At 34.3% G+C, this 20,259-nt stretch overlaps 1 protein-coding gene across 2 annotated transcripts in view; it reads right to left on the bottom strand.

Annotated features, from left to right (window-relative positions):
• PARP8 (poly(ADP-ribose) polymerase family member 8) overlaps positions 1-20,259 on the bottom strand; it is a 186,554-nt gene that overhangs the window by 79,280 nt on the left and 87,015 nt on the right. For both annotated transcript variants that reach the window (XM_017533191.2, XM_017533192.2), the window contains exons 4-7: positions 10,374-10,411; positions 3,209-3,298; positions 2,574-2,644; positions 1,010-1,087 (exon numbers count right to left, since the gene is read on the bottom strand). In XM_017533191.2, the coding sequence (XP_017388680.1) occupies positions 1,010-1,087; positions 2,574-2,644; positions 3,209-3,298; positions 10,374-10,411 (277 nt within the window). The remainder of the gene's footprint in view (positions 1-1,009; positions 1,088-2,573; positions 2,645-3,208; positions 3,299-10,373; positions 10,412-20,259) is intronic.

Here is a 20,259-nt window from a genome sequence, read left to right as displayed (position 1 = left end):
AGCAAATGCAAAAAAGTGGTGAAGTATCTGGCAGATAATCTAAAAAACTTCGAGACTGAATCTCAAGACTGAAGAAAAGCATTTACTTCCCCTCTGTAAGAATTAGTTGTGTAAATAAAACTCAAACAGGAAGAATGATTTTGTATAATGTTGAAATGTTATATTGGGAAAGGAATCATTTCATTGGGAAAACTATCTCATTGCTAGAAAGTCATTCTTGGAGAGAGGAAAGCCAATTTTATTACGTTCATCTCTCTGTGGCCTTGCACATGCTTGATTGACAAATTACTATTCTGAATAAATTTACTTGCACTCTTTTACATAATTTTGGCTTTAATGTCCTTCTTTAACATATTAGACCCTCCCATTATACTATCCATCTTATAAAGCACATTTGCTCAAAGAGTTTATAGAAAGAGAACCACATATTATATGGCCACACCCTAAAATCAAATGCTCAGTTTAATTTTAACATTATCCTAAAAAATTCTGAAGAGTTCTTTTATACATGTGGCTAGGCTATTTTCATGTATTTAAATTATGATGATCCTTCATAACAATTTTCAACACCAAGAATTCAATGGCAAGGAATGCAAATAAATAATGAAGATGCTCAGTAATTAAGGCATATCAAATTTAATAAAGGTTAACCAGCTTCTACACTAACAATATATACTTTGTTACAAGTGTCATTACCTCAAAATATTGAATGAACACAACGTGCTTAAGAAATTTGAGGCAAAAACACAATAAAATGCTATCCGCAAAATCTCTTTAATGAATTAAGACGACTTCAATGTAAACAAATGATTACAATTAAAAGAACTGCAAGGGAACCTTAATTTCTAAAAATAGGTAGAAATGTAAAAAGATAAATTATATAGATTTTGTTAGTTACAGAACCCTGAACAACACACAGGTCCCTTAACTCTCAGGCACAGATTTCCACCAGGACAACATGGCTATCAGAACTTTAAGACTAGGTATTTGGAAGACCAGGCTTCCTTACCTGCCCTCCGTAATAAAATTCTTCGGAATCATTGTCACCTTCAGAATCTTCCTCCACTGTACTATTCTGTCTTGACTCCTTAAAATAATAAAGTAAGAAAACAATTTTAATGGTCAAATCAGTTGACCTGTTTAAAATAGCAAGTGGCTATATATAGGCAGGTCTTGAACATATATTACAGATTTTGTATATAAAACATTCTTGCTGCAGTGTAATCCCGAAACCCAAGGTAGTAAGACAAATGGCTTTGTGAGCGCATTCAGCTCTTTTTAAAGCACATCTTTTTAAAAAGTTCACTTTCACTGATTTTATAGGAAATACACAATTCAATATTTGATGTATATTAAAAACTTATGTATAATCAATTATACCTTCAGTTTTGCTCTGATAAAACATTTGGCAAGTTCATACTAATTCAATTTTATTAAAAAGCTCCTCAGCATTATTTGTCCCAGGCTGTTCTTACTTCCTCTGCCAACTCTAAACAATGGTATAAAAAAAACAGAAACTTTAAACGCAATAATATAAAATCAAATTATGAAAATAAACATGAAACATTATGAGGAGAACTTTGATATAAAAATTATTTGTTTCAGAATTCTGATTTCAAAAGGGTATTTAATTTAATATGCTTCAACTTGAAGTCTGAGTTTCTAATTACCTGAGCCACATCGGCCATGTGTCTGAAGTACAAATAGTGAAAATTCATGGGGGTATTCCTATCAGTGGCCCTATTAACATAGGAGAAATGTAGCTTATTTGGACACAGGAATCATTCACCCAGTGTTTTAGAACCATCCCTAAACTTCTACATTGAATTTCAAGTTCTTAAGGAAAACGAAACAAACAAAAATTGCAAAAGGAAATTCGAGTTTTAGAAAATTCTAACAATTATTGGTTTCATCAGTCCTTTTGTTCAACCAATAATTCTCGATGTGGATAAAGAAGGGAACTATAAATGGTGCAACACTAATAGAAAGAGGAGGGGTGAATCAAATGCGTAATTTGAAAGCAAAGAATTGCCGGTCCCATTGCACTCAATTAGTTTGTTTAATATCCTGATATTTATTTATAGATTCAAGTAAAGTCTTTTGAAATGCAGAGAAAAGATGAGTTTGTATTTTTAAGTACTGACAGAAAATAAGACTATGTACATCCTCTGTATTACTTTGGCTAAAGAAATCGTCTTTTACAAACAAAATTTTAAGGATCCCATCAAAATTACGCATAGCCATGTGCAGTTATAAATCAGTTACATAAGCGTTTCTCAATTAATTACATTGTTTGATGAAAGAATACAGAATAAGTTAAGCTTATTCTAAAATATACATTTTATTTAGATTTAAACCAGACATTTCTTTCTATGATCTGAAAGGGAACTTTCTTCTGAAAGTTAATTTTAGGCCACTCCCTACCATACAAATCAAATCATCCCTGGGCCATTAGCTTGAGCTTCATTCACCAATGCCATTTTAGTTTCAGGAATGATATTAACTACCAACACCCAGTAAATTTAAAATATATCTATACTGTTTCATGAAAATAAAAAATATAACTTACATACCTCCCCATTTTCCTTTTGTAATTTGGATTTTATGGATAAGCAACAGTTAATGTCATTTGTTTTTCTTAATTCTGAAAGAAAGTAATAATTAAAAAAATATGATTGTGATTTAGCATGCTATTTACCAAGCATTCGTGAGTTCTGGTATAAAATCACTCTTTAGATGATTCCATCTCCTTTGAAAAAGAATTAAGAGATATTTTGAAATTACGTCATGTTGAAGAGTTACACAATATGCGAGCTATTCTGATTATTCACAGTGCAGAAAGATGTGATTGAGCTAAACTAAACAACCGCTTCACAAATTCCTTCAGCTCTCACTTTATATTTCATGGTATCTTCATTGCTGTAAGTGTGGTTTTAAAGTATTCAGTCTTTCACTGTGCAGAAAAATATTTTTACAAAAGCAATGTCAGCATAAAACATTTAAACAGGATTTTTTTAGCTACTTTAAATTTATGCATTTACAAAATTGTTTTAAAAAAAAAGTACTTTATATAGAAAATTTGTCCGGAAACTGGATTTATAGATACAGAAGATAAATATCTGTTACACTGGCTAAACAAAACAAATAAACAAAAAGGCCACATACAATTTTAAAAATTAACCTAGAATAAAAATAGTATTACTATTACCTGTTGCTATTCTATGAAAAATTACTGGTATTGGCTCTGTAGTAACTAGCACATCTTCAACATTCTCTGAACTTGACACATATGTATTATCTGAAAAAAAAAAAAAGATCATTAAAAGCATAAGTTTAAAAACTACATCCTTTATAAAAATAATAGCTAATTTATATGCATATCGCTTGAGTTCCAACTCTCTAAAGCACACACTACTGTTCCGATTAAACTAAAAAAATATGATAAAGTAAATTGCAGATTTATGTGTGAAGTAACTGTAAATAGTCTCTTTAAAGACATTTGCATCTCCTGGTGAAATACAGATTTTGAACAGAGACTATCCAGGTACATCTTTAATATCCCTTATGGCAATGAATCATTTGGATGCAACTGGGTGCCTCAACTCACTGGAGGGGGTCCTTCCCAATATAAGTGTTTATCATAGGAAGCAGAGTTAGTGAGTAGAGAGAGAAAACCAAAGAAAAGCACTTGCTGCAATTAAAAAAAAATTCATTAGTGGGCCAGACGCAGTGGCTCATGCCTATAGTCCCAGCTCTTTGGGAGGCCTAGGCAGGCAGCTTACTTGAGGTCAGGAGTTTGAGACCAGGCTGGCCCACATGGTGAAACCTCAATCACTAAAGTTAAAAACAAAAATTAAAAAAGATTCATCATGAAATAATTCAAAAATTTGAGCTGAAGACTTGGTTGTAATTCACACCTTTTATATTGCTCTAATGCATATTTTTAAATTGATATAAATCTCACAATTATCATTCTTCTATAAATTAAATTAACTGCATGCATTATACCAGTTGAGCGCACAGAAAACTAAATTAGCCCATAGAGTCCTTAAATTTCTTATTCATTATTTGTTTCCTCTCAAAAAAATAATGTTTTTATGAGTTTAGCACTCTTTCCCTGACAAATACAGGTCTCTAAGTAACGGTAATACAATCCTAGATATTTATTTTCTTTGCTCATTGAGGATTGCAGGGCATCTTTTTTCAACACACACTTCATCAATTCATTAATAATGGTCCTATAATGCACCCACCACTGACCTATTAAATAGTACACAATATCACACACAAATAATAGAAGCATAGATCAATTTCTGCTAGGGAAAATTAATGTTCTTATGATGCAGTGAATACACATTAAAAGATATTTTTGAGCCCAGATTTCATAATATTGTGTCAGCACAGTGAGAACATGATTTTTAATTGATACATGGCTAAGTCATTATTTCCAAGGAAACATCTGTACTATTCTTAGACCTTGAGTAATGAGTGAATGATAGTGATCTGTATGTACAGGTTTGCTGCAAAAGATTCTAACAGACCTAAGGCTTTAATAATTATTCAGGGAGCTAAGCAGAAGTGGATATGAATTAGATTTGAGACAAAAGAAGTTTGCCTCATTATTTTGTTTGGGGCAATCACAAATTCGGCTTTATTTAATTTTCCAATAGTTTCATGGAGGATGTGAGGTTTTCATGTTTATCGAGTGAGACCACAGATTAAGAAACAGGTTTAATATAAATTTATTTTAATTATATCTCATTAGTTGAGACTTTGATCTCTTATCTAGAGTCTCCTCTGTCAGTAACCTCATACTTTCAGTAAGTATCAAAAACGCCTGTTAGAGCCAATTTTTTTATTATGTCTTAAGCCCTCACTCAGAGTCTCATTGATTTGAAGTCGGCTGTTACTTAATAAACCTAATTATCTGTTTTCCCTGTGCACAATGGATTCCCTGGAGCTAACATTCAGGAGAAAAGAGTATTAGAAGGGAGACTTAGCATAATGGAAACAAAAGCTGACCAACAATTAGAAGGGAAGATCCAGAAAAATCCATAAGGTGGATAGTTCCACATAATTCACAGAATCATGGAATGACAGAGATTTTACATAAACACCAAGAGTTAAGTAAATTAAGAGAGTATGTTTAAGAAAACAGGGGAGTGAATAACTAAATAGAAAGGATTTTCTATCAAAATGCCTTACATAAAGTGTCAACACTGGAAGACAGTAAGATTTGATTCAAGAGAATGTAATTTGGTGTATGTTGCATAGGCTGGACAGGATTATGCTTTCAAACATATTTTCTAAGAGGTTTTGTACAGTTTGTATTTTGATTAGTATTTAGGCATTAGAATACATGTAATTTCTTATTTTGGCTTAATTTATCCCAAATAAAACTGTTTTCAGGTTTCATGACATTATTTATTAAATTGCCATTATTACATAATAGGCCAGATCCAATCACAGAGACAGACCCAAGTTATGGTGAGAAACGAAGGACAGGAAAGAAAGCACATCAAATCTAGAAGCTGCTTCAATTCTTTGAAAGAATTCGCTTCACTCTGAATTCAAAGCACTCTGGTCCAGAGCTTTTCTTTTTTGGAAGATTTTTGATTACTGATTTGATCTCCTTATTGATTATTGGCCTGTTATTTCTTTATGATTCATCTTGATAGGCTGTATGTCTCTAGGAATTTATCTATTTGTTCTATTTTATGCATTCAGCAATTGAAAAGGAATGAAATCCTGCCATCTGCAACAACATGGATGAACGCGGAGGACAGTATGCCAAGTGAAATAAGCCAGACACAGAAAATAAATACTGCATGATTTCACTTACATGTGGAATCTAAATAAGTTGAACTAGCACAAGCAGAGAATAAGAACAATGGTGGCCAGGGGTTGGGGGACACAGGGAGAAGTTGGTTAAAGGGTACAAACTTTAAGCTGTAAAATCAACAAGTTCCAGGACCTAATGTGTACCATGGGTGGTGATGGATATGTTAAATTAATTTAATCATGGTAATCACTACACATGTATATACATATCACATCATCATGTTGTATACCTTGAATATATTCAATCTTTATTTGACAGGTAAATATTTTAAGATTTAGAAAAATCTAGCACTACCACCAACCAGCTGTTGATCTCCTTTAGCCTAAGCCACAGTCTTTGCTATAAAACGATGAAAGGTTTGCTCATGATCTCTGATGATCATCTCATCTGTATGAATCCATTCTGTTGCCTTTTTGTGCTGTTACTTAATTACTTCTAAATCTTCCTCAAATTATTCTGACATCTGTAAAAATAACATTTGTTTAGAGGAGAAAGTGGAGTGTAAAAAGGGTTAAAGAATGTACTTAAGTAATAGAATGAGTCAGTGACAGAATAAGAATGTTTTTAAACTCAAATTCTTTCACTGGAATTCTCCATCTTGACTTCTAGGCTGCCTTTTTTTTTTTTTTCCCTGAAAACCTCTGGGACAGTTAGATTTTCAATGTGGATGTTTTTTAGAGGACCTACAAATCTTTGTTAAAGCTGCTGACAGCATGGATATTTTCTCTTCATTTCTCTAACACTATGCAAGCATTATCAGAAATTTCATGGACACCTGGGACTTGGGGAGAGATTAACAGAATTGTGGAAAAGTGTTTATTAAACCGTTGCTTTTATTCTACAGGTACTTCAAATACAGCATCATTTAAGTCAAGTCATTCCATTCCTCACTGCTATGTAACCTAAGATAAATAATAATTATAACTCTAAATAGCAGTTATATTGATTTTATATTACATTCTGGATATTTTTGCTGAATTTTCTATATAATTTCATATCATCCCCAATGACAGTCAATTACTATCCCTATTTTAAATATTAGGGAACTAAGGCTCAGAGAAATTAAATACTTGGCTCAAACTACTTATTAATTAACTGACTATACACTAGTAAGCAGTAAAGCTAGAACCTGCCTGAATCCAAAAAGCAATGCTTTGTCACTGTACCATGTGCTTCTTTAAATATGGAATATACAGTCACTAAAAAGTTGCAATATCTTATAAAATATAAATTCTTATTAGATATAAAAACAATTATATTTTAGAGGCTATAATTTAATATAGACTGTACAGCATTCTAATTCTCAGGAGGTTTATTCACAAGCTATACATAATGCTCAAATGTATCATGTAAGTCAAGACTCTTTGGACTCACAAGTACTAGAGGCTCCAGAAAGTACCCCTTCATTCCTCTAGATTCTAGGGATAAGAAAGTCCACTCCCAACAGCAGGTAAGCCTTTCTAATTAAAAGTGGAAAGAGAAAATTAAAGAACTCTGCCATTATAGCAGAGCCAACCTGTGACTTGTAATATACACAACTACTGTGTGATCCATTATCTTACATTTTTAAAAAACTGTCTTCAGTAAAAATCCACAAAGAAGTACAAGTAAATAAGAAGACTGCTCTATTTCTTCAGTTAATAGTGAACAGTCAACATATCATTTAGTATTTCATTTATATACATGCTATTATGTACGCTGACTCAATTAAGGCCCTTTAGATTTTCATTTCACTAAAACAAACTATGAAATAAATTTCAATAGATGGCACAAGTTAATTAATAGATCACAAATATAAAAAGACAAATCTGTTCCCAGGGACATAAGCTAGGGTGATGTAATCTTGACTTTGGAGGATAATACTAATACATTTTCATAGAGCAAAGAAAATTTCCTACATTCAAACTTAGATAATTAGCTAATAAGCAATCCAAATAATCCAGGAAAAGTTGGGGGGGGAATCCCAAGGTATATTATTAGAAGGAATTAATAAAGGTAATATCAAGATTACTGCATTAAGAAATTGAACACGACATTAAAGAGAGCTATTTGTTTGAAAGAATCTTTGAAAATGGACAAATTATTTAGAAGACAAACCAATAAGGGGAAGGACAGAACAAATATAAACAATAAAAATGGGCTAGAAGAAATAACCAGAGACATGGAAGATTTTTACAACTACAGACCAAATACTATACTTTCGCTAAAAATTTGGCCTTTTTACCGACCTAGCAACTTTCAAAAAGAACACACATTTTTAAATGACTAAGAAATAGGAAAATGGAACAGATAGTAATCATGGCAGAAAAATAGGACAACTGCCCCAGAACCATCCCTTAAAAGATATTGAGCTCAGACAGATTTGTTTGCATGGCCTAGCAAATGCTCAGTTGTTTTATTCCTTCAGCAACTTAATTCTATTAGTCTTTAATGCTAAAGTATATGACAAAACACATAATTCTCATAGATCAACATTGAGTTATTTGCTAATATAACTTCTCACTTTATTGTCTAAAGGAAAAGGTATATATGATACCTCAACAGATGCCAAACAATAGTTTGATAAAATTTAATATTCATTTTTAAAAGAAAAATCAAGCTTGATAAATGAGAAAAAGAATCATTTCCTTTCTGAAAACAAGTGGAAGCATGCTCACTAATTCTGAGAAAAGGAACAAAGCTGCCAAGTTTCATATCTATTACTAAAAATTATTCCAGTTGCCAGCTAGAATAGGTATAAATGTTGGAAAGGAAGAGCAAACACATACCTTCTAAAACAATATGTCTACCTAAAAAGTCAAGCATATTAACTAACAACTCTTTGTACAAATAAATGTGGATTAAAATTTAATAATGCAGAAAACATTATCATATTAATGTTCACTGTGAAGAAACCTCCATAAAAATACAAACACTAATCCCCCAGAGGCAACAGGAATCAGAACTGAATTACAGACTTGATTTTATTACCAAACTACATGTTTTGAGAAAATGTTATTTAATACTGAACATCTCTCAGCCTGCTTCTCTAAGTATAAATTTATATTACAAATTATCCTGTTCCGCCTTTCATACAGACTAGCACTGAGAATCAAGTGAAATTGTGTATGTGCTAACACTTGGTATGCTGTGTGCTGTACAGTGTACTTTGACGTACTGGTTATATCAACCAATTGAAATTTCTGCCCCAGTATTTAAACCAGAATGCACTATTCTCCCTGTTCTGTCATTGAATTTTATTGCAGCATAACAACCTACTTTAATCAAACAGATTAAATATATTTATTTCCACTCCTTCCTTTTGGAAAAAAAAAAAGTTGTACTGGAAATTCATTGCAAACTTTCTCCAATTAAAGAATTAGTAAAAAGAGCACAAAGGATAATCAATACTTTTAGAATTTCAATGTTTGTATATCGGCATTTCCAAGTGAGGCTCCAGTAAAGTGAGGAAAAGCCCAAGTAATACCTCTTGGCCACAAGAGGGAGCTAAACACTTGGTCCACTTGGTTTACTAAAGACATCTTCTACCACACATCCTGTGCTACAGAATAATTCACTTAGTGTCTTCAACTTGCGCTTTAATTTGTACTATGATTTCTATCACCTTGACTTCAAAGTCCTGTACCTCTCATGGCTGACATCTCTATGATCTGCCTCAAATGAAAAGCACATAATTTTAATATTTACAATAAATAGTGGGGGTTTTATTTTCCTAACATAGTTGGCAAACATAGCATCAAAAACATGCTATATCATAAGACAGGGCTGACTGCATAATCATCTACAAAAAGTACTTTTCTTATAAATACTTCTTGTCTTGGTTCTTTCAGTAAAATTTCTCTACACCACTTTTTATGTTACTAATAAAAATAGGCATAGCCTTAATGAATAACTTCACTGTATAACTGTGCAATCGTTTTATAGAATACTACGCTTAAAACATATGGAGAGCATAGCAAAATAATTGTAAGGAAGTTTGCGATTTAAGAAATTATTTTCAAATGTAAGAATTTTATCAAATGATTAAATGCTTAATGCAAACTGCCACAGAAAATACTTAAATGCTAAACAAGTAACTTTCACATTATCTCTGTACCAAACTACAAACTAATTACTATTTTTAATACTAAAAAGAAAAAATAGATACACAAACACTTAGAGAAATGACTGAAACAAATAAGTGTTACCTATTATTTTTACATTATGAAAGGCCAAATGATGTTCAAGACTAACAATTAGACCAGGTGAGGGAATCTTTATTTTAATTGTAAATGATGTAAACGTACAGGCTGGAACTATCACAGGGCTCTTTAAAGAACTTTTCACTGGGACATTATTTTGATTCTGGACTGTGTCTCAGAGTAAGACATGTATTTTGCAGGCAGTCAGGAGAATTCTTCTACACCTTTAAGACTTCCTCTGCCAATGCTTTACCCTTAGATATATTTATATGTGATTTACATCTCCAGAAGAAAAAACTATTCAAGGGAATCGTGATATGAATATTTGTAATAAAAGGAGAAAAGCATACCTGGGTAATCTTCAGATACATGTACTGAGTAGGACACACTGTTAAAACAAGAAAAGAAGACTCAAGTTACTGCTAAGGTAGGCAGGCTTTTACAAAAGACAAACCAACCCCATGTTACCCATTCCGTTACACAGATACGAGTACAAACAGGTAACTTCCAAAACAGATCAGAAAACCACTTTTATATCTGACATAAGAAACTTTTTTTAAGATACACTTTCCATTAGTCTAAATGGGCCTTAGTCTAACAGCTTTGAAATGTCTTTCTCCCAACAGGAATATTTCTTTTAGTATAGATAGGTCTTTTATTTCAGCAAGGTCTATTACTTCCTAATATATGATCATTTGTTTTCTTTGGTCAGATTTCATCAAGTCATCTTTTCTTACCAAAAAAGTATTTCTCTTATTTAGTATAGGACCCAAGAATTCCATTTTTTAATATTATTTCCCCAAAATATAAAGTACTTTTGATAATACTGGTTTTTTTCCTAAAAGAATTAACAAAATATAATGGAAGCATATCAATCTTTCATCATGCGTGCACACACACACACACACACACACACACATATATATATAAATGAACTTCCTTCTATTTTCATAAGGATTGAGTTGTTTCAAAATAATTTTTAAATTATATTTTAACAATTGCACAACTTCTTTCTCAGTAATCCCACTGCCTCTATGTACCTATCTCATGACATATGAAAATTGAACATATTTATCTGTTCATTTTTCCATCTCTGTCAACTAGATAGCAAGCCCCATGAAGTTAAGATCTATATTTGTAGTGTCATCATTTATTTTAGTGCATGACACACAGCATATGTTTAGCATTAGCAATCTGACTGCATCAGTGAAGCTGCCACCTGCCACGGAAAGGTCAAAATTTAGTTTGAGTTCAGCCAAATTATCTGCCTGTTAAGGAAAAAAAAAAAAAAAAAAAAAAACTCATTCTCTTTAAAAGAACATACAGAAGACAGGATCTGCTCAAAGTATCGTTCACAGGGTGAATCCAATACAATCCAAAATCATTTAATACATGTACAAACAGGAAAATGTAACCTATTTTCAAGAGAAAAGACCCAAGTGTTGGGATTAGCCCATTATAATGTTAAAATAGTTATTTTAAGTATACTTAAGGATGTAAAGGAAAAACCAGTCTGAAGAAGACAGAAACAAACAAAAAGACTATCAGAGACTTCTGGGGCACTAGCAAAATAACAACATTTGTATAATTAGAGTTTTAGAAAGCTGAGGAAAAAAAGAATAATGCAGAAAATATCAAGAAGGGCTGAAAATTTCCCAATTTTAGTGAAAGACAAAGATGTGCTGAATAAAGAAGCTCAGAAAATCTGAAACAGGAAAGCACAAAGCAAATTATACCCAGGTACATGCAGTCAAACTGCGGAAAACCAAATATAAGAAAACATTCTAAAAGAAGTCAGAGAAAAATAAAACGACATATTACATACAAGGAAACAGTAGTAAGAATCAACGTTGATTTTTGGGAAGGGGAAGAGACCACTGTCAGTCCAGAATTCTGTATTCAGCCCATAAATTACACATACGCATCCACAAAAAACGAAGGCAAAACAAAACAACTTTCAGATAAAAGAAAATTGTAAAAATATGTCCCCAGCAGACCTGCAGTATAAGAAGTCCTCAACAAAAGCTCTTCAGGATTAAAAATACCAGACAGAAAGTTAAAGGAATGAAAAACACCAAAAACTGTAAATATAAAACATGATATTTTTCTTAATCTTTTAAAAATACATTTAACTGTTAAAAGGTAAAACTATAGCACTTCACATACATATGATTACAGCATTGTAACAGGGAGGGGTAGAATGGCCTTAAACAGTTGCAATGTCCTTGCATACTATGTAAAATGAAGTTGCAAAATCCTTAATATTATGTAAAATAATATATTAACCCTAAATAATAACTATCAGAAAAGTTAAGGAAATATCCCTATAGCAAGAACACATGTATACACAAACACATAAACATACACACACACAAACTGCTTTAAAAGCTAATAGATAAATTACACAATTCTAAAAATCATTTTGCATCATTTAATTCTAAAGAAAGCAGAAAAGGAGGAACAGAGGAATAAAAAGCAAAAGGAACAAATAGAAAACAAAAAGTAAATAGAGACTGAGTCTAATCATATCAATAACTGCATTGAATGTTAATGGAATAAGACACACTGCATAAAAGAAAAAGATTACCAGAATGGATTAAAAAAAGCAAGATCTGTGCTACCTTTAAAAGAACCACATTAAATATGACACATATAGATTTAAAGTAAAGAATGGAAAAGATACACCGTGCAAACAATAGGCGTCGGAAGACTGAGGATGAAGATGTAAAGAGGTCATTCATAATGATAAAAGGGTCAATTCATCAGGAAGAATGTGTATCAATCATAAATGTGTATGTACTACTAACGAAGCTTCATAATATATGAAGCTAAACCTGACAGAAATATAGGAAAAATGAACAATGCAACAATCATAATTTGAGTAATTAACAGAACCAGACCAAAAAATAAAGAAAGACACAGAATATTTGAAACTGATTTATAGAGCACTGTAATTGCAGAGTATCAAGATAGACCATACACTGAGCTGTAAGACAAATCTCAATAAATTTTAATGAATGGGTGAACATGAGTCAGCACAGCTCATATTCTGGGTTCCCTGGCTCATCTTGTCCTTATGGTATTTGAGTCCTAAGTCCTTGAAAAGTCATTGCCTCTTAGAATTGGTGTCTGGACTTAAGGCTTTGCTGCTTTGGCCAGGAGGCAATGCAACCCTTCCAGGCAAGCTTAAGTTCCCAACTCCACCAGTCAAGTCCCAGGCATGCTACTCAGTCCTTGGAAAGAGATTAGGCAGAGACAAAAAACATAACTGAATAAGTAGATGAATAGAAAAGAAGTATGATTAGTAATGAGATGAAGTTTGATACATTTTTCTTTCATAAGGCATATTTAATTGTTCGATTGTTTTTTATTTTTTTTAGAGATGAGGTCTTGCTCTGTTGCCCAGGCTGGAGTGTAATGGCATGACCATACCTCACTGTAACCTCGAACTCCTGGGCTCAAGCAACTGCCCCTTTCAGCCTCCTGGGTAGCTTGGACTACGGATTTGCACCACCACATCCAGCTACTTTATTTTTGGTAGAGACAGGGGTCTCACTATATTGTCCAGGCTGGTCTCAAACATCTGGCCTCAAGCCATCCTCCTGCCTCAGCGTTCCAAAGCACTGGGATTAAAACCATTAATCCCAGTATTAATTCAAGGAGCACTTTTTGGTAACCTGGTATGAGCCAAACATTGTGTTAATGACAAATAAGATTTAAATAGAAAACAAAAATATCAGAGGCAACACCTTTGGATGATTAATTCAAAGAGAACCAGAGAATATGAAACATAATAAACATGACAAAGGAACATGAACATTTTAAAGCATAGTAGTATTTTTTTTTACTTTCTACTTTTTATATAAATAGACTCACAAAAGTTGAAAAGACTGTACGAAGGTCTCATGTACATTACCCAGTTTCCTCCACTGCTTACGTATTATGTACCCACAGAAGAATATCAAATCCAGGAAACTGACATTAGTGCAAAGTTTGAGTACAGTTCTATGCTGTTTCATCACATGTTCATTACATACCCATTACAGCAAACAAAATACAGAACTATTTGATCACACAAAAATTCCCTTGTGCTATCCTTTTTAGAGACATATCCATCTCCCTTCACACAAGCATCCTTAAGCCCAACAGCCACTAACCAGTTCCCTAGCTCTAAATTTTTTATCATTTCAAGAATGATACACAAATTGAATCATACAGTATGAAGTGTAATAGTATTTCCAGGCAGAATTAGTATTTTGAACAATGTACTCTGATAGCTATTATTTAGGATAGACTGAAGAAAAGAAAGACTGGATTAAGAAGCTATCATAGTAGTAAAATATGAGCAAATATCAGTGACAAGGTATGTATTGGGCATAAGGACGCAGGAACAAATGGCAGATGTTGGACCCTAGCCAAGAGCCCAGTTTTGGAAATCATGGCCCTGAATCACATGCCAAATATTAGAAGATAAAATATCCATGACAATGGTGCCCCAAATAAGCTGGGGGAAATGTACACTATGACCTCACATGAACTTATTTTCCCATGATCCATTCCCTTATAATGTCGAATGGTACTATGTAGAAATAAAACAGATCATCAAGGTACCCTTTCTGATCTGGCAGTACTATGTGACAGAAGCCTGGCAATGCCAGAGATTATACTCAGTACTAAGCTGAATTAATTCCCAACAGCCTACCATCGCAACCAAGTGCAGTTGGCTTCATTTTTCATCTAAATCAGTGTCTGTTCCAAAATGAGGCCTAATTCATTTCTTTGTCTACCTCCAGCTAGAGGGCCTGTTGTAGTTCAAGATAGACAAATAGGAGTCCAATGCAGCTTTGAGGCTTAAGTAGCTGGTAGGCATAAGAAAAGTTAGTTAAACACTCACAGGCTCAATCTCTATTTAGCAAAATGGAAGAATCCATATCTACCTTAAGAGCCTGCTGTGATGATTTAATGGCTTAACAGGTGCAAGGACCCCAGGACAATGCCAGACACATAGCAGCAGGTGCTGAGTAATTTTAGTCAGCTTCCAGCACAAGCAATTAAAATTTATAGAAGTGAATTTACATGAATGAATGTTCTCTGGGGAACTCAAGTGGCTAAAAAATACAGTATGTTACATTTATTAGAGACCCAAACCAACACTGATGATTTTATTTTATGGTTGTATTGTTCTCATGATATTAGGAGACATTCCCATGTTGAGGAACACACCTAATTTTTCAAACAGAAAATAGAAAACAGATATCCTACAAAACGATTCATCAGCCCCTTGTGCGACAGCATTTTCTCGGTAGTATACCAGAAGGAAAATCATCAGGACTGTAAAATCCTCATCAGTTTCACTTTGTGGCTTACAGAGTTCTAAGGGAAACAATCCAGTACAAGCAGACATGGATGATTAGCTCAAGGCTCTAACGGGTAGTACCAAAGAAAGTGCAAAGAGCAAAGCTCAAGTAGATTGCAGAGTACTGTTAGTATGGGCTGTACGTAATATGTACCATATGGCAGGCAGAAAATATTGTCAAGAAGCGGAAGTGAAAGTGAAAGAAGGTGGACATGAGGAGAAAGCACAATCTGGAGCAAGCTCTGAATTCCTTTTAGAAGCCGTACTTCTCTTTTGTCCTCACATCTCTGGAGCAAGCTCTGAATTCCTATTTAGAGAAAAAAGCCTTCAGAATTTTGGGATAAGCTAACATACAATTAATTATATAGAGGTGCTCTGCCAGAGAAACTCAAGTCAGTCAAACACGTGTTTGGTATTTACTATACGAACAGCATGATGCAAGGTCCTTAAAGTCACAACTTTTAAACCAGAATCTATAAATTATTTTATTGCACCTCAGTAATTTTCTAACAAAACGGTTACTTTCACCTCTTTCTCTTCTGAAAGCATCTGGTCCAGCCAAAGACATCTCTCAATAGTCAACAACTCCTAAAGGAGGTCCCAGAACAGCCCTCAGTTGTTCCCTATCTACCTAATTCTGTATTTTGTTCATATAGCTGTTTAGTCCTATAACTGAAACCATTTCATAAGATCATTCTTGTATCCTCCCTTCCCAATCACTCCATTACCATCCTTTTCCTTCTGAAATGTCTGCAATGAGCTGAGAATAGAGTTTGGTCCGAAGTCCCAAGTTCATGGATCTAAGAAAAGTCTTTCAAAAGTAGTGGAAGATGGTAGTTTTTATGTAATAAAGATTGGAACTTAATCTTGAAGATGAAATAATTTTAGATTTAAAAACCTTTTTTTGATGTACCAATTCATCTGTATTTTACAAGCAGGCCCATAATTGCCATCTGTAATGTAAACCTCCTGGATCCTCAGTTGATGACTTTTCAACAACACCCAGAGTTTTTGGCAGAACAAGTAAAAACCAGTATTTTATTGCACATTACCTTTTTACTTACCTGCTAATTAAAACAATTTCTCCAATAACTACACCCTCAGATCTCTTATCCCTCCCAGTTTGATCATACTTTTAGAATTTAAATAAGAAAAAGCAAAAGGCAGAAACAAAAAATTACACATGACAAACAATCCTCTACCCTAGCTAAGATGCTTATGAGCACCAACCTCAATTTTATTTAATTAATTAATTTATTATTAATTTTATTTATTTATTTGTTTAGAGACAAACATTCACTTTGTCACCTAGGCTGGAATGCAATGGCTTCAGCCTCCCAAACCTCTGGGAGTACAGATGTGAGTCACCATGGCTGGTTAGGTCTCAGTCTTTGTTTACTTGCAAGTCAGCAGCTGAAACCTGAGACCACATCTCACCCCCAGAAACACTGGAGGTTACTAAAAGAAAATTCATACCAGCACTTTTAATTCTGTCTTCCTTACTCTTCAAGTACTGCAGAGTGAAAGAAATACTGTCCCACTACCCACCTCCAGACCCAACTCTAGTATCTCAAGCTAGAAGGTGATTTGGGCCATGCTAGAAGCTCACCTTTGCTATTTTCATGCCATTCGGTCCCCAAAACATGCGCTTTCATGCTCATCATCATTTCGTCTCCCAAAAACATTTTCAAATTTTGCAGGTTAATCAGCTACAGCATCCTCATTCTTTATCACTATGAACTACAATATTTTTGTCATTTATCCAGGATTAGGGAGTTCTAGGACCTTCTTTTCCTCTTTACCAAAAATCTTGACATCACCCACATCCACTTGGACAACATTAAGCTGCACATAGTTCCATGGCCTCGTTTCCCTTACTTCTAGCTCGCCAAATCTCCAAATGGCTATTACCTTCAAGCTTGATTTGAAGTGAATGGCTCCCATTCTAAAATCTCAAATCCCCATGTCCCATTTACTAACCACAATTTCATAATTTTCCAGCTCTTACTCCTTTCCTCCTATTTCTAACATCCTCAAACAATGCATTCACTCTTTCTGTCTTTACCAGTCCCTCTGGGCTTCACTGTCACCTTCCCATGACTGTAGATACCTAATTGCTCTCTCCACAGCATCTTCAAGTCCATTGTGCAGCTCCTACCTTGCCGCTGCAGACTACCTGATCCTACCAGCACCAAACTGCAGATTAAGTCGTATCTGGCATGCTCAACTCCTGGACCTGGGCTCTGAATGCTGCTGAAAAATACAAGGAAACTAAGGAGCCTCTTGCCCTACAGACATGTGGTTCTCAGTATCATCTACTAACAATTTTGCTCAGTAATCCCACAAACCTGTTCTTCACAGGTCTCCTTTTTCTTCTCAGCTGCTTTTTCAAATTTTCGCAGCTTTCCAACACCCTGCAACAGCCTACCCATTCACTGTCATCAGAATGCTTTCTTTCCACATTAAGAGAGAGAATCATATGGCTATCAAGGTATTCCCTCTATTCTGTCTCCCACCAACCACCTACAAGCTCGTACTCCTCTCCTTGTACCCAGGAAGAAGGAAACATCTGTTCTTATATCTAAGGACAGTAGATTTAATCCATCTACTTGTTGCAGTGAACTCCTAAACCCACACTCCATTTGGGACTTTGTTCTATTAATTTAATCTAACAATTTCACAATCTGAAATCTATCAAACATAGGTAATTATGTGAGTGGGAAAATAAAAACTATCTACAAAAATATTAATGGTAGCACTATTTACAACTTAAAAATGTGTTTGTTTTTAAGCCAAACTGCCAAGAACAGGATTATATTAACTATTGCACACAATATCTGCCCCCACCTTCTTCGGAACCACTCAACATGAAGACAAAAACACTTAAGTTCTCATTCTAAAAAACGCATCTTTCTCACCTATGTAATAAATTACGTATTACCCTTCACAAAGGTAAAAGGATGAAGATTCTTGCCCAACAAACATTATGTTAGTTTCTCAATAATATATTTTCCTATTTTCAAATGTTATTTTGATTTTTTTTTTTTTTTTTTTTGGAAACAGAGTCTCACTCTGTTGCCCAGGCTGGAGTGCAGTGGCTCAACCTCAACTCATTGCAACCTCCGCCTCCTGGGTTCAAGCAATTATCCTGCCTCAGCCTCCTGAGTAACTGGGATTACAGGCATGCACCACCACACCTGGCTGAGTTTTGTACATTTAGCAGAGATGAGGTTTCACCATATTGGCCAGGCTGATCTCAAACTCCTAACCTCAGGTGATCTTCCTGCCTCAGCCTCTCAAAGTGCTGGGATTACAAGTTTGAGCCACCTCACCTAGCCGTTTGATAATTTTTTAACTTATACTTTCAGCAAGTGAAGTAACAGGATCGAAAGTAATGTTTTTTGTTTGTTTGTTTGTGTTTTAAGCAAGTGGCCAAGTCAGCAACGTCTGTGCTTAAATATTACATGATAGGTTAAATGTCTGGGCTTCCAAATAAGCTACTTTCTCAACAGGGAGGAACTTGAGAGAACTAAGTCTGACAGATTAGTACCATTGATACATGCTTTATTAATGATATTTGTAAAAGCAAGTGAGAAAAAGGGTTTTTTACACTACTGTAGTTCCATGCAAGAGCCAACAGTATATTTCCGACACCTCCATTAAATTAATTATATAAATATTATTTACATATTTTATCCCAAAAGTTTAATATCTGAATTTTTCTTCTCTGAACACTTTTGATAAATATTCACTAACATTTAGATGTCTTTACCTTCACTGTTGTATATCTAAGTTCGAGTTATGTGGTCATAAAAAGTGTAAAACTGCTATAAAAGATTTGTACAGCATATCAAGACTGAGTATGACTGAATAACTCTATAGCTGAATTAAGGCTTTGTCAAGGCAAGGGAACGAACACTATAAATATTTAGAACGAACTTTGATAGTATGATACAGCCCTCAGCATCTTTCTCAAATATTTAAGGCAAATAAGTTCTTTCCAAGTTAATTTCTTGTGGAATATCAAATATAATCTTTTTTTTTTTTTGAGACAAGGTTCTGACTCTGTTGCCCAGGCTGAAGAGAAGTGGTGCAAACACGGCTCACTGTAGCCTCAACTTCCTGAGAACAAGCAATCCTCCCACCTCAGCCTCCTGAGTAGCGAGGACTACAGACCCAAGTCACCATGCCTAATTTAAAAAAAGAGAATTAGTGTAGACGTGAGACCTCAGGATGTTGCCCAAACTGGTCTCAAACCCTTGGCCTCAAGCACCTCCTAAAGTGCTGGGATTACAGACATGAGCCACCATACCACAATCAAACACAATTTCAACAGCACCTAAAGCCCCTGCAAGATCTTGCCTACCTACGCGTCTCATCTTTGTCTTGCCTCACTGTTCAGTGTTCTCTATGCACCAACAAAAAGGCTCCTTTCAGTTCTTGAGCATGTTGTGCTCCCTCTGCCTGGAATTCTCTCTCTCCCTTCCTCCTGCTCCTTTTGATTGGTTAACTCGGTCTCAACCTTCAATCTCCATTAGATGTCACCTCCTAGAAAAAAACTTTCTGATGACCTTTCCTAGATTTGGTCAGATCTTACTACAGAGCAGTTATACAGTATGTAAATATGCCTGATTGTATGACTTAATAACATTTGCTTCCCCTGCTAAATCCATAGAGTAGAATAAACTTGTTTTCTTCCCGTTTCCAGTACCTACCATCTACCTAGCACATAGTGGGAACGCTATAAATATATGTAGAATGAATGCTTCTTAAAAATATATAAGCCCATTGATCTTACAAGTCTGAATAACCTTTCTCACAAAATTACTGTGTAAATAAGAATTATTTTACAACCAGTAGAAAGAGCACACACTTTAGTA

The sequence above is a fragment of the Cebus imitator genome, unplaced genomic scaffold, assembly GCF_001604975.1.
Source record: "Cebus imitator isolate Cc_AM_T3 unplaced genomic scaffold, Cebus_imitator-1.0 Scaffold80, whole genome shotgun sequence".
Taxonomy (NCBI): domain Eukaryota; kingdom Metazoa; phylum Chordata; class Mammalia; order Primates; family Cebidae; genus Cebus; species Cebus imitator.
Note: the sequence above shows the minus strand (reverse complement) of the source record. Positions and strands in the feature narration are given on the sequence as shown.